The sequence below is a fragment of the Cygnus olor genome, chromosome 21 (genome assembly GCF_009769625.2).
Source record: "Cygnus olor isolate bCygOlo1 chromosome 21, bCygOlo1.pri.v2, whole genome shotgun sequence".
Taxonomy (NCBI): domain Eukaryota; kingdom Metazoa; phylum Chordata; class Aves; order Anseriformes; family Anatidae; genus Cygnus; species Cygnus olor.
The window spans coordinates 4,740,698-4,762,226 of NC_049189.1; the positions used below are offsets into that span (position 1 = coordinate 4,740,698).

The window sequence follows — 21,529 nt, forward strand, 5'->3', positions numbered from 1 at the left end:
TTTCTCTGGCCGTGAATCTGTTTCCCAAAGCTCCCTGAACCTTTGTTTTCTTGTCTTCTGTAAATAGTTCTGAGATACTGGGAGATGCTACATATGAAAAAACACCTAGGTGTAGAGGAGACATTCTGCTTTGTTCTATATAGGCTTTCCTTTTGCTCATCTTTTTGTCATTAACTTGACATGTACAGTGCTGTACATTGTTTACATTTGCATTCTGTTTTAGAGGGGAAGAAAGGAAAACAAACAAACCCACACTGGTCTTGCCAGAGCAAGTCTATGAGAACATCCAGAACCAGCTTGCAAGTTTAATTAAATGTCTTTCTGTTTTATTTTTTCCTCTTCTGGTGCTTTTGAGTTTCTCCGTGTAGCAGTAAACTTAACTTGAGTGACGTGTTTTGATTTTTCCTATTCTCAACAATACTCAGTTCAGCTGTCATGAGTTCATGTGCAGCTGCAAGTGTTGTTTTGGTATTATGATGGGTATGAGGGAGTGATTACCCAGAGTGATCAATGGAAAGAGCAAATGATGAGAGCTTGCTACCTAGCATGACGGGCTTGCTACCTAGCATGATGGAGCTGGAGAGCTGTACATGATTAATTCTTGTAAAGTCTGTTCCTCTGGGGTGGCTTTTCTTTTACCCTGAAAAGAAATAGAATTCACATTTTATTTTTAAAAAGTGACTATGCAAACATATCTGTATGGATCTTCTCTTAATTGGGGACTGTAAAGTTCTTCCAGTGCAGTTTCCACCGTGACTTAATTTCCCATTAAGGGATGTACAAAGGCATGAAGGTAGCAGAACCTAAAGAAAACCTGAGCAAGGGAAGAATGGGGCTTGAGAGGCTAGAAAGGAGAATAATCATTTGGCTCAATAACAGCAATGCAGGCAGGATGTGAGAGGAGAAAAAAACGGAGAATCAGTTGCAGATGTACAAAAATATGTCAGAGTACACAGGAACCAAGCTCTTAAAATATTCCCATTTACAAAAATGAAATGAGTGAAGAAAGAGGAGAAATCTTGTAATGGCAAGAGGTGTGATGTAGGTATGCATGAAGGAATATCAGGTTATTTCTAGAATTTCTGTTATCCTATTAGTAGAAGTTTTTCCACGTGAATTATCCCTACATTAGTATGAAAGGAATTTGAGGGGATCTGGCCAGTAGAAATAACTAATACCAAAACATAACGAGCCCCGAAACATACTTTGACAGGATTACAGGTCTGGAATAAGTCTTACTCAGCCTCTTTCTGTGCACATTTTCTTATCTAAACTGGTAAAGGAGACTGGCATTTTGCAGCGCGAAAAAGTGAAGACCAAATTCTGAAGTTCTTAATTTATTTTCTTATGTGGGGAAGGGAAAATGTATGTTCTGGGTGAAAAAAATGTTACAGGTGAACTAATTTAAGCAATTCAAATCTCAAACTGCTAAACGATAAAGTAGCTGGTGGACATCTGAGGAGACTGTGTGGATCTAGAGACTTTTTTTTCTTATTTTTGCAAATTCTTTTTTCCACTACATTTGTTTTCTTATATAAACAACCTTATTTGATGCCAATACTTTAAGGAGCAACAATACTTTAAGTGAGCAACGTTATTTTCAGGGGACAAGATGTGATCTGCACATGTACATAGAATACATGGAATCAATGAAATGACATGTTTCTGTGAGCCCTAGGGTGTCTTCATTCAGTCTTGATAAACCATTATTTTTTCTTTCTTTAAGTGCCAGCTACAAAGCTAAATACTATGAGCAAACCCAGCTTGGGCCAGAGTGTGAGCAAGTATGACCTCCTTGTCTGGTTTGAGATCAGCGAATTGGAGCCAACAGGGGAGTAAGTCCAATATTCATCGTTTTAAGATGATCATGTTTTAAGTACGGTGGTTTATGGGATCAGTTACCCTTTGTTCCGTTCAGATAAGGTTGATGTTCAGCAATCATCTGAAGGTAGCCTGGCTTATGTCAGCCTGGTCTCTTACTAGTTTGTAATCAGCGGATATAAATTCTCCTGGCATTTATCATCCCCTTTGGAAAGGACTGAAGAGACAGAATGCCATTTTTTAACATTTGAAGTTCTCTATCCATTTTGGAAGCCCCTGCACGCCAGTTGAACAGGTGTAGGGAACATATATTCGATGTTTAGGCCATGAGTTTAAATTCTTTGTGTCACTAGAGTCTATACTGTAGAAATTTTCTAGCAGACCCATGTTTTACTCACCTCGGCTATGCAGAAGATTTTCCCCTGAAAGTTCTTTAGGGATTGTGTTGAGAAGTGAGTTCCACAGAGTTTTCCAGAAGATTGTGTGAGAGGAAACAGTCTCAAATTGCACCAGAGAAGTTTAGGTTGGACATTGTGGAGAATTGCTTCATACAGAGAGGGTGGGTGGTTAAGCACTGGAATGGGCTGCCCAGGGAAGTGGCGGAGTCCTCATCCCTGGAGATATTTGAGACACATGGACATGGGACTCAGCAGGGCAAGTTGATGGTTGGACTCGATGATCTTGAAGGTCTTTTCCAACCTAGACGATTCTGAGATTGGTACGTGAGACTTCTATATTTAACTTGATACTGTGGTCAAATATAGTGTCCATTCTGAGAGCTAGTAGAAACACCCTTATTTCTTCAGATATTATATGGAGAGGTAAACTTTGGCAGCACAAAAGAGTAATGTTGCTTTGCTAGTGTATCTTTCCTACCTGCTGATTTCTGTCTCTCACACAGGTATATTCCTGCTATTGTGGACCACACTGGAGGCCTGCCTTGTCAGGGGACATTCCTGCTTCACCAGGTACTAATGAAGGCTGTAGAACAGCAAGATTCATCTCTGTGGGGAGTAGAGTGCTAATGATGGGATTTTGCATCTCATGTCTTGTCCTTTCCCACACAGCTGTCTAATGATAGCTGTAGGGTCAGTCATCTTTCAGTCTGTATTTAGTCTGTTAGCTTTGAGCTACGTGGAGAATATGTTTGGCCCCTAGTATATTGCTGTTTCCTCTGCTTATCAGTTTGTCTCAATCATGAAAGATGAAAGCCTTTTGAAAAGCAGGAACCCTTGAGACCAAATTTGTGCCCCCCACATTCTCTAATTTCTGTACCAGGATCACTGAAGGAGCATGTGGACTCAACTTTGTTATTTCAACTTGGTTCTTTCTCACTACATGTGGCTGGCTATAAAATGGTTCTATACAATGACTGTCTCTGTGCATTTTAAATCTTTGTAGTTAATCAAAAATGCTACTGTAGTAATCCTTAATAATTTGTCTTTAGCTATATTCTAAAGATAATCCTGGTTAAATACTGTTTATGTTTTTTCTCTACTCTCAAATTCCCAGTTCCTTTTCAGGGACTTTGCTTGTGACAAGCATTTCCTCTTTTTCTTACGAGGATAGGAACAACTCTTGTACCTTGGGAATAATGGTCATATTCCAATTATTTCCTTAATAAAACAAACAAACCACGGCCAACAAAAAAAGGAGCAGGTGTTACTTCTGGATTTACCGGTGTCCTCATCAGTTACTTCCAGTCCAAACCAGAGTAATTCTGTCCTCTGTAATACCATTACTAATGTAAATCCACAATACAGGCAAACATCTTTCAACTTGTTTTGAAGCAGTTATGCATGAAGCACTTTCTTTCTGGGTAATTGACGTCTTTGCTTGGAAGAGTGGAAACTATTGAGACCGACACCTGGGGATTTTTTCTTGTTCAGATGAGGTGTTTATTTCTGTTCTACTACTCTACCTCCTTCCTAGCTGTTGCAGAGGTTTTTTTTGTATTTTGACTATACGTATAGATGTATGTGAAAAAGAGGGAGTATATCTGCATGAATAGTTGCTGGTTTATAGTAACTTTTCTTACATTTCTTCAGTACGTATAATTCTTTTGCTATATATACTTTTTATTTTGTTGTATATACTTAGAAGTGCTTAAGCATACATTATCTGAATATCTGCTTAATGTTTTTGTAGTTGAGTCTGCTATACCCCAGGGACTGTATGTATCGTGCCAATGATTTCAGGGCTATTTTAGGTGAAAAGCCTTTGTCTTTGTAGAGTAGAGGCAAGAAGTGTAATTTGTTACATATGAGAACATACTGTTCCTCTGTTCGGTTAATTTTAGGGCCCAGACACACAAAGGTTTTTGTTCACAGTTACAGGATAATTTAAATGACTTATTTGCTCCATATTTATTGTATAAGTGCAAAATAGATGATGATAGTGTGTGTGGGGTGGAAATACTTCTCCAGTATGAATTTTTGGTTTTGAACTCTACCAGGGAATCCAGCGTAGAATCACAGTCACCATTATCCATGAGAAGGGCAACGAGTTGCACTGGAAAGATGTACGAGAGCTGGTTGTTGGTGAGTGTATTCTGCTTTGTGAGTTGCTTTATGAAGAATAAAAATGTCTCTTTACGTCTTATTCTGCTGTCTTCATGAGTACTAGATGTGGGAGGAGTTAGATTTTGAAAATTATCTAGAGGAAAAACTTAAGTTTTGCCATTTCCACTTACAGCTGCTTGTTTAATCATGTAGTCTGAAATGATATTTGGAAAATAAATTCCATATTTCAAAATTTTATTGATTTCCCTCCTCCTATTCCTATCAGGACGTATAAGAAACAAAGCAGAGGTAGATGAAGCTGCTGTGGATGCTATTCTGTCTTTGAATATTATCTCTGCAAAATACCTGAAGTCGTCTCACAGCTCCAGTAGGTAAGTGAATAAAATGGCTACTCTTTTAAGCAGAGCAAGGTGTTGGCAGGGTGTTTGGAAAGCTAGCAGTGTTGCTAATAATGAAATGTAGAATTCTGTGGAGACGGGCATATAGAGAATAAGGGGTACCATAGTTTCTTGATAAAGCTGAAGTCCATTGAACTGCATGGAAGATTTTTTTTTATGATGCATTTGGATGACTTTCCATTTGTAAGGACTATAAAGGGAAGAAGGAAAGGAATGGTTTGAGGGAGACTGAGAATTGAAGCCAGAAATTTTAAACTAACATCAAGGTTTGTTTCTAGAATAAAGCATTGAAGTAGAAGGGCCATATTAGGGGGATATATTTATGGATGTATACGTACCTGTATTATTCCTGTAATAAGCATGTGACAGTTTAAGCAAGAGCACACTTTGTAAATTAAATGTCATAATTTGTGGATTTGTATAGATATATCACAAATTGACACTAGTTCTGATAAGGAGGTGTCTGCTCCGTGTAACTGCAATCGCTGGGGCAACAGCAGGGCCCCTCTCTGAGAAGTTTTTGGCTGCATGTATCTCCTCATTAGGGCGCATTGCTGCGAAGATCAGTCAGACTGCATTGTTTTGCTTCAGTGTCTGCAACAAAGGGCAGCAAGGCAGAGTTCTGCATTGCCAGCAGAGCCTCCCCCTGCTCTGACATCAGCCAAGTCACTTGACCACTTCGTGGCTCTGTTTAGCTGGTGCAAAGCAGGAATATCTCTGAAATTGAACTCTGTGTGTTCCCAGAGGGGAACAGGGTTGTTCTAGGTCTGCAACTGCTGAATTCTGGAGGCAGTGTCCTTCTCGGCACTGAAATGGCTTCTAACTTCCTTCTCTTTTGGAGGCTTGGGCTTCGAAATATCACTGCAATATTAGAGGAGGATTCAGGATGCTGCTCCTACTAACTGAATGTCTTCCTGCCACCTAGTGTCTGTGAACACACATGGTGATGGAATTTTCAGCAGCTATTCCTTGCCTCCCACACAGTGTGGATGTTTTATTTCTAGTGTTTTTGAACTAATGGTTCAGTAGTACTGGAACTTAAGGGGACTGTTGCTGGTTTCCAGTCTGATGCTGTTAGGTAGTTGGGAAGTCCTATACCTTCTGTACGCCAGCAATTTCAATAAATTCCTGCAGCTCTGTAGCTTTCTACTGGGAGGGCTGCTTGCATGAAGGATGAGGGTGAGCGAAGTGAAGCCGTTGACAGTCTATTACCAAAATGCCAAAGTTTAAGTAGAGGGATGTGTGCGTGGCAGGGCAGTGGAGTGGGACTGAAGCTCTAATCAGGGATGTCTGATGTTTGCCTATTGTCTGCAGACTTGTTTTGTGGCTGTGGTGGTGTTTCTCTTTGTCTGTTTGTTCTGTTCCTCTCAGCTGTTGCTTCTTTGTTCTGCTTTTGGCTGCACTAACTGAAGCTCTTTCTGTGTTTTTACAGGCTCTTTCTTGATAAGGATATGCCTAGGTATTTTCTGTTTGCTTCCTCTGCACATAAAGATTCTTGAAAACAGAATGCTTTATGTCCTGCTTCTATTGCTGCCATTTCCCTTGTAGCTTTTACTGAATTTTGTTAGCACGCCTCTTAGCTCTTCTAGAAGTAGTAAATCTCCTGCCTTGTCAGGTAAAATTCAGTGGGGAACACGTGAAAATAAATTTTCCTTCACATACAACAGATAGCTTCCCTCATTCAGTCTTTCTGATCCTCAGAACGTGCCATCTGAGTGTAGTTCCTATTCAGAGTCCTTGCTATTTTCTTCCTTTGTTCTGTATCAGAACTAGATTTGGAATTTCTTACAGTCTCTGACTGTAACGTTTGCCATGTTGGAAGTACCAAGGCAAGGACTGAATGATTAAGTTACTTGAAATTCCAGCTTGCAATTGTGCTGAACAAAAAGCTGTGGCTGCCATGTGACTGGCATTCAGCCTCCATTCTTGGGCTGGATTTGCATCGGAAGTTTAACTGTGTGGTTGCTGCTACACAGTTTACCAGTTGGCAGGGAAGCAAGGCGTTTAGTAGCTGCTCACACTGGATTCCTCTTTCACCTTCCAGGTTTTCCTGTGGATCACAGCCAAGCACGCTGGCTGCACAGCCTGGGACAATTTGCTCTCTGCTTTCTCTGTTCTGCCTGTTTGAAAAAGAGAAGACTTAAGTTTTCAGTTTCAATTAACCACTTTTTCCTAACACTAAAAACCATTAAAAATCAGTTCTAACTGTACATGTGTGCCTTTAACCTGTTTCTCCTGTTTTCTGTCCTTTGTTCGGTACTCCATTTTCCTCCTTGCATTATTTGCTATACTGAAAGAGGTTTGTTCACTGCTGCTTTTTTGTCTCCCTCTCTAACTATTCTAGCAAGTTCTGGTTTGGACGGGCAGGCCTGTGTATATTTAACTTCCTGGCTAGACAAACTCCAGTAGAGTAACCGTCTCAAAGCTGTGTTTGCCTTCAACTTGGTGTTGATCCAAAAAGCACCATTTTGCTTAGAGGAGCCTTTTGTTCTCACTGTTGAACGTTTACGCACGTGTTCTCTCTTCATGAGAAGCTGTGTTCAGCCCAAAGTGCAGAGCTGGCTCAGGGGCTGAGTACCATGGCTTTGCCATCTCTGGAGAACCAGGCTTTTCTTCTGCCCAGAATATAGATCTGGAGTCTGCTAAAAGGTTTTTAAAAATTGCTTTCAGAATTAAGCTATGATGAAAGCTAAAATCATGAGCACTACACACAGATTTGCAAAGGGTTAGAAGGCAACCTGTGTTGTTTGCCTAATCTAACTCAAGTGGGGATTATTACATTATAGGGCTTTTCAAGTTTCCTATTACTTAGCCTTTGGAATGTGTTTCTCTGGAGCATTTTTAATAGAAGCAAGGCATTTAGATACTACTTCAAACACTAAAACACATACTGCAAGAGGTATTTAGTAATATTCTCAAATTATATTACTAGACTGCACAGTTCGTGGTGTCTCAGTGTATTTATTAGCTTGAAGCAGTGTAACCAGCGTTAGGAAAATAGGATTTTGGGAACTCCTTGGGATCAGAACTCATTTCTGATGTGTGTGCTTTTAGGTTGTTCCAACCCCGCACTGCTTTTTGTCATTTGTCTTTGGTTTCATTTTCTATTGTACTGAGCTGCCCTTGAGTATTAGCACAGAAGCTTTTTAGATATGTAACTTGTTTTGTTTTGTTTTTAAATGTACATGAAACACTTCCTTACTTTGAGTACTGTTTCATTTATATTCAAAATGGGATGGAAAACCTGAATGGCAAGGGAGTTTGGAAGGGAAATCATATGGAGGTAATGAAGAATTAGTGCCTCCTTTACTAGTGTAAACACCTGAAAAGCATGCTGTATCCCAGAATGACAAGGGTATAGGACTCTCTTCTAAAGGAGCGTACGTGAAATCAAGTCTCTACTTGTGAGAAAGGAGAGAGCTTGTTTCCCTAAGCGCCTGTTAGAGAGGAAATAGTGTAATTCTGACTATAGACATGATGGCTTAGATGTGCTTTGTGTGATGCTCCCTCTCACTTATTTGAACAGATGGACATTCTTGATCGCTGAGGTAGAACTGGGGGAGGCTTTAGTTCCTTTCTTTCCATCTACCAAACTGAAGAAGTTTCTTCAAAAAGCTTGTGTTAGGTCTGCAAGTTTTCACTTGAAGCTAGTAGGGAAATAGAAAGAAATCTTTATTACTTGAATACAGGACTTACCCATACCTATCAATCATTCTGATTGCTGTCAGAAGCTATTGTTTTTATATGAATAGCTATTAAAGGGATCTCTTCTGTTGCTAAATGCCAGTCCTAGAATATGATGTAGAATGAGTTGTTTTTTAAAATAAATATAATAATAAAAAGAAGGTTCATCTGGGCTGAATTGTACCTAAAGCATTAGAGAGAAGCTCTGTTTGTTTTAGAAACACTGTCTATTAGTGCTGATTTCCCTGTGGTGTTATGATAGCTTTTGTTTTCCTGTGTTCCTTCTTTTCTCTTCCATATGAGTCTTTTTTTTAAAAACAGGCAATGGTTTCTTATGCCAAACTATTTGCAGTAGAAGTAAGTAATCTTGGGAAAGAAGAGAGAACTCTCTAATTAGTTATGTGAGCCACTGTGGTCAGTAACAATCATACTGGGTGATGTCAAGGAAGATGTGCTTTGCACTGACCGATGAGAGGCTTGCAGAGGAACCAACTGTTGAGCTTTTGCTGTGCTTTTTTTCCAGGACTTTCTATCGGTTTGAAGCAGTTTGGGATAGCTCCTTGCATAATTCCCTTCTCCTCAATCGAGTGACGCCGTATGGAGAGAAGATATATATGACCCTTTCTGCTTACCTGGAGGTTAGAATCCTGTGTTGTTTTTTCTGCTTGTGACTCAAACAGAACTACTGGAGACAGCAGACTGTGTGTACCTGAGATGAACACCTACTGGACTAAGGGATTTTCGAATCCTGAAGCCAGTGAAAGTCTATTAATTTTCTGAGAACAGGGTGGAAAAACTTATTCTCAATTAATACCTTTACGTCAAGGCATTACTGCCTCACAACAAATTTGAAGTGAAAAAAATGGATCTCCTTACCTTTCTGTGCCTCGTTTTATATATCTGAAAATCCTTTGAAATTGGTGAACGTTGTGATATAAGTCCTACCAGTGTTGCAGACACTGGCTTAGCTCTTGGCTTTGTGTGCAATACACTGTTGTTCTGGGTGGTGCCATTATTTTACGCACAAGATGCATTTAACAATTGTCTTTCACAAACACATACCAAAAAGCCCACCGAAGACCCAAACAAGAACAGAATTCAAAAAGCTGTCCCACTAAAAGAAGGAAGGTAAATAACTTGGCATAAATATCTTCAGGCAGTCATTCTTTACTGTTTCTTCTCTTAGCTTGATCACTGCATTCAACCTGCTGTTATAACAAAGGATGTTTGCATGGTCTTTTACTCACGAGATGCCAAGATCTCCCCGCCACGATCGCTGCGCAATCTTTTTGGCAGTGGCTACTCCAAATCTCCAGACTCGTAAGTTCGGTTGGCAGTTTTGGTATCCAATGTTTGATGTCTTGGGGAGGGTGTGGGGAGAACATAGCTTGGTTTTCTTTTTCTTCCTTGAAATGACCTAGTTATAGATCTCCAGTCTGGTTTTGAACATTTTTGTCTTGCTTGCATGTCAGTGAAACTCATGGTTTATCTCTTTAATGACCCCTTTTTTGGCCTTCTCTCGGAACAGCTAGGACTAGAGATCCCATTTTTCGAGCCTGCATGTAGTTGACCCTGATGCCAAGCTGAAAGCTGCTGCTGCAGCAGCAGCTTTTAATGGAGAAAAAAACACTTTGAGGGAAATGCCATTTTTAGAGATCTTGCAGCGCGTGGCTATTTTAAGGCAAGATTAGAATTCAGATGTAGATCTCGCTAATAACTGTACTTCTAATTGGGGGGCCACAAAACTAAAGCTAATGTACTTTATCTCTGAAGATAATTTTTTTCCTTTTTTTTTTTCCCTCTGGCTTCTTGTGAGCAGTAATCGAGTAACTGGGATCTATGAACTAAGTTTATGCAAAATGGCAGACACAGGAAGTCCAGGTAAGCAGTAACCAGGTGTGCGTGCATTAAATTAAAGATGCTGTAAACTGAGATATTGCAGAAAATTTCATAGGATGGAGTAAATACTTCTTTTTTTTTGATGGGGAGCAGTTTCTGCGTTTCATAGGAACAATGAAGCATTGCTACTCGATTTAAAAATAAAAACTTACACAGGCTTTTACTTTTGGCCTGTGTCTGTGCTTATCATTGATGAACCAAGCATTCGCAGAAAACTTCGCATTTTCCTGACGTTCCCGGTAATATGAAACTTAGCACATTCTTGGGTCGTAGACTTACGGAGCATAATACATTGCTCACTGTAACTAAGACAGATGAGACTTGGTTTTGCAATGATATAATTTTTGTGTAGTCTTTTGAAGACCACATTTTAGATATTGCTGCTATTTGAGGCTAGCTTGATAACTTGGAAGGAATGTAGTTCAAATTGAATCAGTGTATTTTCCTCTAGTACCTAGGAATCAAAGCTCTTGTATTGAATTAGACTGAACAGGAATTTGTGTTCTATGGCAGTGAATAGAAAATATGCAAATGAAACAAAGCTGAACTAAATGAAACCTCTTTAGGATGTGTGATTGCTGTTGAAGAATTTATTGCTTTGTATATTTCCAGCCAAACAGCAGAAGTGTTGATTCTTTGCAGATTGCTAATTGGTAAGTGTTTCTTGGTGGTTCCCTCCTGGCTGTTTCTAACATGTATGATGTTTTTTTTGTCTGCTCAGGAATGCAGAGAAGGAGGAGGAAAGTCCTAGATACATCTGTGGCATATGTGCGTGGAGAAGAGAACCTGGCAGGTTGGAGGCCCCGCGGTGACAGTCTCATTCTAGAGCATCAGTGGGAATTGGAGAAACTGGAACTGCTGCATGAGGTAAGTAGCTACAGGAAGTGAAAGCAAAAAGACAACTGTACATTTGAGGTTGCGTTTAGTGTGGCTACTGTCTGACCTTCTGAGCTGAACAGGTTCCCAAATGGGAGCTGAGGTTTAAATAGGTTCTCCAACAGAGAGGATAGAATGTGGCTAGCTGCTGAGTGGAATCTTCAGCTTGAAATCTCGCTGTGTTCAACAAAAGTAGATTTAACTTCTAGTGCTATAGGAGACTTTTTTGGAGACTTTTTTCTTGGGACCAAGTGTTTACTTGTATGAATCTTACGAGAATGCCTATGAATGAAGTGCTTGTCAACTAGGGAACACCCTGGAGCAAATGATATTGCTTTCTTTCCGTACTAGGTGGAAAAAACACGGCACTTCCTTCTGCTTCGTGAAAAGCTTGGTGACAGCATCCCCAAGTCTCTGAGTGACTCGTTGTCTCCCAGTCTGAGCAGTGGAACTCTCAGCACCTCCACTAGCATTTCCTCCCAGATTTCCACCACAACATTTGAGAGTGCTGTGACGCCCAGTGAGAGCAGTGGCTATGACTCCACAGATATTGAGAGCCTGGTGGATCGGGAGAAAGAGCTGGCCACCAAGGTATAATATAAGAAAAGCAGTGTGGGTCTAAATTGAGTTATGAATTGATTATGGATTAATGATGAGCTTGTCACGTAAGGTGGTGAATATCCAGTGTTGCATGAGTTTCAGTTTAATATGCTCTACAGCAAAAATCAGCCATTCTCACCAGACAGTGCAGGTGACCATGTCTGCGCGGTTATGGCTGCATCTCATCCCTCTTCCTTAGTTGTTCTGTAAATGAAACTTTAAAATTTAATCAAGGGAAGTGGTTATTCCCCTCTTCTGTTTGTTTTTTTTTTTTTTTTTTTCCACAGGAGTTTAGAATTTGCATGTTCTTTCATGAGCTGCCAAGTATGTTTGGCTAATTGCCTTGTGTTCTAATTTCCCTAAAAATCTTCAAGTAAAATCCTTTTCTTTGTTTCTTCTTCTCCTCTCAGTGTCTTCAGCTTCTTACTCACACTTTCAATCGGGAATTTAACCAGGTGTACAACAGCATCAGTGATTGTAAGGTAAAGAATTCATCTGATACAATACATCGTATTTGTAGTACAATAGCAGTATATTTGTAGTTTATGGAAACTGTTGATACTATGAAGAGACAAAACACTTTGTATTAATTATCTTTAATTTCAGTCTGTTGGAAGCATTTGGCTATTCAGCGTTGGGTTCCAAAGACTATTGAAGGAATTAGAAATGGTATGAACTTGGACGGTGGTGTAGCTTCTAGTGTAACAGCAGACTGGAGGTTATTCATTTTCCCTATGCAAAAAGATAATTCAGGTCTTAAAAATATTGACAGTAGACACGGGTAATACTACATGGCAAACCAGATAATCTAATATTCTGTTGAGGAAATCAAGGTGTGAATAATCAGGAGTGTAGGACATTAATAACAAGCTGCATGCACAGAAGTGCCGTTGTATTTTCACCCATAGATAGATAGGCAAAAATTGTAAAACTGAGTAGGGAAATGACTGATAGAAATACTTTTCTGTTATCCAAGCCTTCTGCATGCAGAATTGATACATTCTAGCCAGGACTGAATACCAAAAAAAAACTCTAATATTTTTGTGTGTATTTGTCCTTGTAGTTGTCTGATATTTCTCCGATTGGGCGGGACCCATCAGTGTCAAGCTTCAGCAGTGCTACCCTCACACCTTCATCTACCTGTCCTTCGCTGGTGGATTCAAGATGCAATTCAATTGATCAGAAGTAAGTTTAGGATATGAATAGAAAAAATAATTCTTAGTGCATATAGTGCGTTTAAGGCTATCTTTGCTATGTTTTCTGAAATTTTCCCCTTCTTTTTCTTTATTTTCAGTAGTGTTTTCTTTATATGGACCTTCTCCTTATCTTTTCCAGTCATTCCGCACAATGATTTTTCCCCTTGTTTTGTACTTCTCAGTTTTTTATCCCTTGTGCTGAAAGAACAATCTGTGTGTGTTGTTCTAGGGACCAGTGCTTCTTTAGCAATCAAGAGTCCCTAAGTTGTTTTTTTCAGGTGTTTGTTTAAAAGACCTACAAACAACAACCCAGAATAACAGTTTAGCAAATGATCTCTTCATTTATTTTTCTCAGCTGTATCTGTAGAAGATATTTTTGATGAAATTAGGAATAACTACTTAGTGAAGGATATAATTTGTGCTTTCCCTGTTTAACATCCCTGAGAGGAGTACTAAGTATACATCAAACCGTAGTAAGAAATGTTTGTGTTGTGACTGTATTTGGCAAGAGAAATGAGAGTAGTAGTGGGAAAAAACTTACTAGCAGTTAGTATTTATCTCCTTAAAACAGAGCCTCAAGTTTTGTTCAAAGATTTTGAGGGAAATGATATTCAATATTTTACAAATGGCTCGCAATATTATACAAAAAAACTTGTACTGGAGGATGAAAATTATAAAAGTCTAGATTGTAGGTGCACTTTAAATTCAACCGCCACATTCAGTTCTTTTGTTCTGATTTATTTGTCTCTCTCCATTTTTTTAAAGGACTCCAGAAGCAAATTCTCGTGCCTCCAGTCCCTGTCATGAGATGGAACAGTTCCAGATAATTCCTGCCGTAGAAAGTTCCTATCTTGCCAGAGCTGGAAAGAATGAATTCCTAAATCTTGTTCCTGATATTGAGGAAATCAGACCAGGGTGTGTTTCTACTGTAGTGTCATCATGGCTTCTAAAGTGCTGTCACAAGGGTTTCTGAGAGTTCTAGTTTCCTTTCCCCATTTGAGGAAGGTAAATTAAACAGTTGATAGCAGGACTACACAGTGGTCAGTGATGTAGGCTGGAAGCTGGACTGGTGAGAGTTGTGTTGATATTTGATCTCTGCAGCATTCATTCCCTGCATCTACTTAATGAACAAGATTTCTAGTTACTTATAAGTACTGGTTTTTATTATCAAAACCATGGCTAAAAATCACCGAAGTAGAGATCTCTGTGGTTCCTTTTTCCTGTGAGACTTTTACATAGTTACTGAAGACAAAATTCAGCTTGCTGATGTTGTTGTGGACAAAACATATTAAGGACCAAGTTCTGTACAGTGCTTTGTAGTTAATAGGAGTACTCAGTAGCTGCCTTTTTTAGGGGAAAATGTATTGATATTTATCTGTGGTTTTTTGTTTTTGTTTTTCCAGCTCTGTGGTGTCAAAGAAAGGATACCTCCACTTCAAGGAACCACTCTCCAGCTCTTGGGCCAAGCACTTTGTGGTGGTCCGCCGTCCCTATGTTTTTATTTACAACAGTGACAAAGATCCCGTGGAAAGAGGGATCATAAACTTATCCACAGCTCAGGTGGAATACAGTGAGGATCAGCAGGCAATGGTGAAGGTGAGTCTCAGAGCAATTGTTTGTTTATCTGCAGAGCAGAAGTATTAAAGTTAGTAGTGCATCCATAACATCCTGCGTCATCTCTGGTCTGAGGGACATGCAGTTGTTTGGAGAATTATCTGGCATCTGGTGACTCTGCCTACAACGTGTTCCTAATTTGTTCAGGCTTTCTTATGATTTGGATGTAGTTATACATGAGACTGAAACTAACTGCTGTGCTGGATTGTGTTTGCTTTTAATGAGCAAGTATTGCTAAAATGACCTTGTTTATTGTTTCGTTTTTTAAAAAAAACACATGCAAGCATTCTGCAAAGAATCAAACTTACTTTACTTGTCCATTTCAGCTGCCCTTAAAGTCCACACTCTTGCTTGAATTAAAATTGTATTGTGGAGGTGATGTTCCATTTGTCTGACTAGTAACATCCTGGAAATGATCAGGGAAACTTAATGGGAAGACCTTATCTCTTCTTAGAGATTGGACATAGCACATTCTTCCTGAGGGAGGGATTATGCATCAACTTCTGTGCCTGTAGACTTAGTTATTTTAAATTGTCCTCAATATTCCAGACACCCAACACCTTCGGTGTGTGCACAAAGCATCGTGGAGTCCTGCTCCAGGCCATCAATGACAAAGACATGAATGACTGGTTATACGCCTTCAACCCACTTCTTGCTGGCACGATAAGGTAAGAGGCAGTTCCTGAGCAGACAGGCTGCGGAGCATAAAGATAGTGAGAAAGTCATAAAGTAAGCAGATAGCTTGTCACAGAATTTAATCTTGTTACGAAGAATTTGACAAAAAGGTTTGCCTGAAGGGGAGCCAGGGGGGTGGGCAACAAAAAATTAAAAAGTCCTGTATTTCAAGAAATGCAGTGGCTGTTGCTTTGGTTTGTGACACTCTTAACATGTGTATACAGTTTGGACATGTGTGGTATGCATCATGCAATGAAACATTTGGAAGCCACAAAATGTCTTTCAAGCTCCTTGTAAATTTCCTATTTTACAAATTTATAAAATTTCTTAATACCTATATGCAGGTGGTTCTGGACTGCTTTTTCATTCTCTTTATTGTGGACTAAAGCAGAAAATCTTGTTTCCTTCCTTTTTTGACCTTCTCCAGAAGCCTTCTCTTTTAATACAAGTCACTGACATCCCCTGCTTGCTGGAGAGGTCTCACTACTGTAGCTTTTAATTTCAGTAAAAAGAAAGAAAGAATTAGAAACTAAGCTATTGCTGTACAGTGTCAAATGTTTCTTAACAGTGCAGTCCTTAAAAGAACCAGTCATCCTTCCAAAGGAGCACAGCAGAAGAATGAGATGTCTTTCAGATCATAGCCCTTGATATGTTTTACTTTCTAAATGTGTGGAGTAAGCAAGGACTATATGAAAGGGTAGCAAAAAAGATGGAGAAAGTCTAGGGAGGGAATTAAAATAAACTTCCAGAACTCAACAAATGCTTTTTTACTTCTTTCTTGTGCAGGTCAAAACTGGCTCGAAGACGCACGGGCCAGCTGAAGTACTGAGTCCATGTAATGTTCTCATCTGTCCTCCCTAACTCGCCTTCTGATAGATAAAGTGTTACCTCTCATTTTCTCTTTGTGATTCTTGACAGTTTCTCTTGTATGTAATCCTGTGGCTTAACATCCCCTACCTTCCCAACTCCATCACGTTTTCTAGATATTCTAACACTACCTTGTTTCTTTTTACTTGTGCGGAGAATCCTACTGGTAGCATGTGGCCAAACAAAAAATGGAAAAGAAAGAAAGTGATTATGCACGGCTCTAAAAAAGAAAAAAATTCTTTTAACAATTGTTTTCCCATTCCAACTGACCTTTTGGTGTCTGTCCCACTGTCCATTGTTGTCTGTCCGGAGCGCTGCAGGTTTTTCATTCAATTTGTGACTTGGCAATAGTCATCAGTTCCCTCAGGGCAAAGTGCTAATGCCAGGGCAAGATTATCCCTTCTGTGTAGACAATACCCGGCCAGGAACTGCAATAGCTCCTCAGGCTTTCTGGATCCAGCCTCTGATTTAAACTCTGTTGAAAGCTGATGTTGGATAAATCTATCTGGGTAGACTGCATTTTGGACTTGGTGCAAGTTTTTGAGTTCCCCAGATCCAACAGACTAAGACATAAACTGGAAGAAGGTAGGGAACAAATTAAGAGGGGCTGGCTACAGTGATCTACCGTTAAACTTTTGCTGTGGGGGTGCAGGTGAGCACTGCTTGGCTTTAACTCTTCCCCTGAAACATTAACAGTACTCGTCTGTGAGCTGAGCAGACAGAACTGGAGGAAAAATAAATGGCTCATCGCTGAAATATTAGATATATTCTCTAAAGTTTTAGGTGCTCAGCCTCAGATTTGACACAGGTGAAGAGTGTTGAAGGTGAGGAACCAGTGTGGTCATTCCCTGGAGCGTTTTCAGGAGATCACCACCGGAGGGCAATATCTCCCCTTTCTGCTTTTAGCTCTGACTTTGGAGTTACTGTAGCGGCAGTCCTCACCTCTCCTGGAAGAGATTTCCACTTGTAATTGGTTTGCTAGGAAAGACAGTTCTTTGGCATTATTCTGAAATGCCTGCTTTATGCATGCATCCCCTACCTGTAGTATTCAGCTGACATCCTGTCTGTCCATGGGGCAAAGTACCCTCTGCCCACAAAATGCTTTCTGGACCTTGCACTTGCAGTATTCTTCAGGGAACAGCAGGACACTTCCACTTGTGTTTGGAATAGCTGTTGAATGTCTCTTAATCTACCTGCTGCAATTCTCATCAGCTAACCCCCCCCCCACACACTTACTTTTAATTTCAGAAATAATCCTTCCTGGAGGACAGATCAAGTAGATTCTGGTCCTGGTCAGTGGGGTGTAACATCTGGCTTCTTGGAGATCAGCTGCGTGGTGGTAGTTCTTGACCTACAGTGGAAGTTCTCCTTGTGGGCAAAGCTTTGCTCCTTGCCCCAAGAAAGGAAGGCAAAATGAGTTTCCTTCCTGAGAAGTGAGCTCATCTGTCTTAGTTAGGTTTTCAGGGAGGATGGGGGCTTTTCTTTGTTTTCTTTTACTGTGTTTCAGACTGCTACGCTGTACTTTCTTGACTTACCTTGGGCACTGATAGGGCTAGCTGTGATCCTGGAGGAACGTGCGGGAATTTAGTCCTGAGGTTCCTGTCTCTTGGGGAGAGATAAAAGGGTTTTGTTCCACCATTACAGTAGGCACATCTAGGAGAAAAAATAGTTTTGTGACTCCAGCTCAGGAAGGTCATTTTGATTCAGGTCATTCATCACCAGGTCTCGCCATGCCTTGGAAGTTCTGTGGCCAAAAGTATATGTGGGACTGTCATCAGCTCAGCACTTTTTTTTTTTTTTTTTTAGCTTTATTAGTTTTTCATTTGATAAAGTGCAATGCATAATGGGACCTCCTAAAAGGATGGTTGGAAAAAGGAGCAGGGAGATGGAGTCTGACACTTGCTAGGACATATCCTTATGTATTTCAAGATAGTACTCAAGCTAAATCATGTGCTCATCTTGTCTCCTATGGACCTCAGATTTATTTCAGAACTGGAACCCAGAGTGAGTGTATGTCCTGGGGACCCAGGAGCATAATAGAGTTGTTTTTTCATTCTGTTTTTGTCTTGTTTAATTGTATGTGACTCTTATTACAGTGATGATAGTTCTTTGTTATGCAATGGGCGCTCTGCACTTCCAGTGTGTGGATAAGTAAGACCACTAGAGCTGGGAGTGGGCTCCCCAGGCTGGAGCTAAGCCGATCTCAAGATGTTTTAAGAATGAATTAGGTTAATTTTAAGCACTGAGTTGTTGCTGCCACCATCACCACTGTATATAATAAAAGTGGAACCAGTCTGAGGAGGGCTAGCAGTTTAAGTGGTGGTGTTATGTGACGCACTGAGAGATAAAAATTTTAATTTTATCTTTTTTTTTTTTTTTTTTACTAGAAGAAAGCTAGTTTGCTAAGTCTTTGCTTTGGATAAACCAGAAAACGAACCATGGAGAAATTAGGATTAAATAGAAACACAATTAAGGGATCTTCCTTTGAAAACAGGAAGCGATGGATGCTTACTTTATACAGAGCTGGAAATGTTACAGCTGTGTTACATAAGTGTCTTATATCTAAAGACTCCAAGCAGCTTCTGGTGACTTGATGTCTGTATGGATAACAGGTCATCAGAAGAACAAGATGCTATTTTTAAACACCAGTATCTCTTAAAGCTGCATAATCTATGACAAAATCAATTTTCACGTGAAGTTCAAGTGGGCATTACTGTGTCTGACGTAAAGGCACACGGTTTTTCAGTATGTACTGAGACATTGGTTTCCCTACTTAAAACTTGATGACTGAAATCCAAATTTTCTTCTAAAGGAGAGCAAAGCCAAAAAAAAAAAAAAAGTGGATTTCCATTCACTTCAAAGCTTTTTTGATTTAGCCTGACAAGTTAAAAATGTTTGTTTAGAAGGGAAAAATATGCTAAGCTGCCTTCTCTTGACATTAAAAAAACCCTCTCTTGGTTATGCTTATGATGTCCTGGAGTCAGACAGCTCTCAGGACCAGCCACTAGAGGCAAGGCATTGTGCTGTGGGCCTGCCAGCCCATTGAGCATAAACACTCATAGCAGACTTGATAGGCATTTCTTAGAGAGAGTTGAGAGTGAAGTTGTGCCACAGTTTTTTTTTTTTTTTTATGTTCATCAGTGAATGGGAGAAGAAAATTCTTTTGGTCCAATGAAAACCCTATGATATTTGATGGAGCTTCTTGGATATTTTTAAAACTGAACTAAACCTTCTATACTGTATTTTAGAAATGCACTTTAAGTACTCTTTAAAAGAAGATTCCTATATTGTGGGATGCAGAAGGGAAGGTAATATTATTTCCAAACCACTGAGATGTTTTTTTTTCTTGCCAGTGTGTAATAGTCCCTATTACTGATTAGCAAGGTATTTCAAAGCAAAGACTTAACCTTTTGCTGCTTGTTATCTAATTTACAGGGATTTAATTTTATGTAATGTATTGTATATTTATACATCTGTAATTAATTGCACCTTAGATAAGAAAGGATTAGCTTTGGAACAACACCCATTGGTACTCTCCCATCAACTAATACTGCCTCTGCATCTTTCTGGTACACTTACACAGCCTCAGTTTGTGTTAGTTTATACTGTGGTGGTGTTTTTGTTGAACATGCAGTTGTTAACCTGCTGCTCGAAGGAAGGAAATTAATGCTGCTCTGGAACGGTTTGCTGAATGTACTTCAAAATGGGTCTCTAACGTGCGCGTTGCATCTCTCCATTGAGGTTAATAACCCCAATATGTGGTCTGAACTATACTATATGTAGCAGGAATGTATTAATTTTGTGCTTCCTTGTTTAAAAACATCAGGTGTTCAAGAACAGGACTGAGATTTTTTTTGTTCAGAAGGCCATTTATGCGTTCTAAGTATTTGAAATCTAAACTAGTCCAACACTAACCAGATGGTCGTGTCCAATGTCAATTGGAACAGTTTTTAAATTAACAGGAGCAGACGTGTATTCAGAAAACTGAGGGTGTGGAGGTCAAAACTTGAATTCTTAATGTTGCCAAGTTATGGCCCGATCCTGAGCAGTACTGAGCTACCTCTTGCTCACACTGAATCCAAGGAGTAGAAGCAGAGGGAGTCTTGGACGATCAGCACTTCCCAGGATCAGTTCTTAATTTTCCACTCTGCTTGTTCATACTTCACGTGCAGTTGATTAACGTTCTTGACTTTGGACATTAGACATGCTGTTGCACTGAAACACATCCTTTTTCTTCTTGCAGTTCCCATTTCCCTGTTTAACCTCTCTGTACACAAGGTATACAAGGTATACACTGTATAAGTGGCCTTCTTGAACAAATGTCTTTGCAAACTGATTTCATCCCAGCGAAGGAGTGCATCAGCAACACTGTACATTAATTTCAGATTTTCATTTTCATATTTTATTTTGTAAATATCTGATGTTTGGAGCTTGAGTATACAAAATGTAAATATAGTTCATGTATTTGTACTAATTCTGATCCATTTGCTGTATAGCCTTAGGTGTGCAATGCAGATATTATCTAACTGTGTATGGTAACCTTGCACCACTGAACTGTTAGTGAACGAGGTGAAACAATAAAGGTACAACCAAGTGCATTAGCAGGTATAATGTGTGCTCCTTTTATCAGGATTTCATTACTAGTTTCTTGTATCGTTTTAAAAATCTGTCCTGAGCAAGCTTATGCTTTTGTGGAAAGAGATTTGTCTCAGCTGTTCTTGAGAAGGATGAGAGGTTCTCCTTATCCTTCGTTATCCTCTTCCCTTTGGTATGTTCCACGGCATTTCTAAGTCACTTTTAGATGCTTTCAAAAATGTTTTTTGATTGACAGATAAAATAAGGTTGTACTAGTGCTGCCAATGCTGAACTGCTTAGCTGGAGGTGACTGCTAAGAATGACAGGAAATGTCTGAAATCAAGCCACCAGAGTGACGTCCCAGCTCTGGGGACAACCACAATGTGCCAGGGACTCCCTGTGTGTCTCTAGCCACAGGGAGGAGACTGGACATGGCCTTCCCCAAGCATCTGAGCCCCACAGGAATGGGCCACCACCTCTGGGGTAACTGCAGCTGTAAAACAGCCTCGTGATGGCAAAATGCTTTCACCAGGCTGCTGCCAACATCTGCTCCTTCTCTGGAAAGCCCTCACAGATGTCTTGCTTTCTTGCTGACCCACCCGAGTTGTGAGCCAGGCACGTAAGAAGCCCGTTGGCTTTTTCTGGTTGCCCTTGCTTGAGGGAAGCAGCTCGCTCCTCCACTGAAGCACTTTCTTTCACTGAGTGCCCCTACCTAAGGGTTGCTGTCCTGGGAAGTCCTTTGTGGGAGATGGACCTTGTGTTTAAATCATAGATTTGCTGTGGTGCTGCTTCCCCCAAGCTA

At 40.0% G+C, this 21,529-nt stretch overlaps 1 protein-coding gene across 14 annotated transcripts in view; it reads left to right on the forward strand.

Moving 5' to 3' along the window:
• KIF1B (kinesin family member 1B) overlaps window positions 1–20,750 on the forward strand; it is a 96,327-nt gene extending 75,577 nt beyond the window's left edge. For all 14 annotated transcript variants that reach the window (XM_040533583.1, XM_040533575.1, XM_040533585.1 and 11 more), the window contains 15 exons: window positions 1,727–1,835; window positions 2,723–2,789; window positions 4,277–4,361; window positions 4,609–4,714; window positions 8,949–9,063; window positions 9,612–9,745; window positions 10,245–10,306; window positions 11,046–11,191; window positions 11,552–11,791; window positions 12,211–12,282; window positions 12,864–12,985; window positions 13,762–13,911; window positions 14,400–14,592; window positions 15,160–15,278; window positions 16,072–20,750. In XM_040533583.1, coding sequence (XP_040389517.1) covers window positions 1,727–1,835; window positions 2,723–2,789; window positions 4,277–4,361; window positions 4,609–4,714; window positions 8,949–9,063; window positions 9,612–9,745; window positions 10,245–10,306; window positions 11,046–11,191; window positions 11,552–11,791; window positions 12,211–12,282; window positions 12,864–12,985; window positions 13,762–13,911; window positions 14,400–14,592; window positions 15,160–15,278; window positions 16,072–16,114 — 1,763 coding nt within the window. In that variant the 3' untranslated portion in view covers window positions 16,115–20,750. The remainder of the gene's footprint in view (window positions 1–1,726; window positions 1,836–2,722; window positions 2,790–4,276; window positions 4,362–4,608; window positions 4,715–8,948; window positions 9,064–9,611; window positions 9,746–10,244; window positions 10,307–11,045; window positions 11,192–11,551; window positions 11,792–12,210; window positions 12,283–12,863; window positions 12,986–13,761; window positions 13,912–14,399; window positions 14,593–15,159; window positions 15,279–16,071) is intronic.
• Window positions 20,751–21,529: the final 779 nt, after the last annotated feature.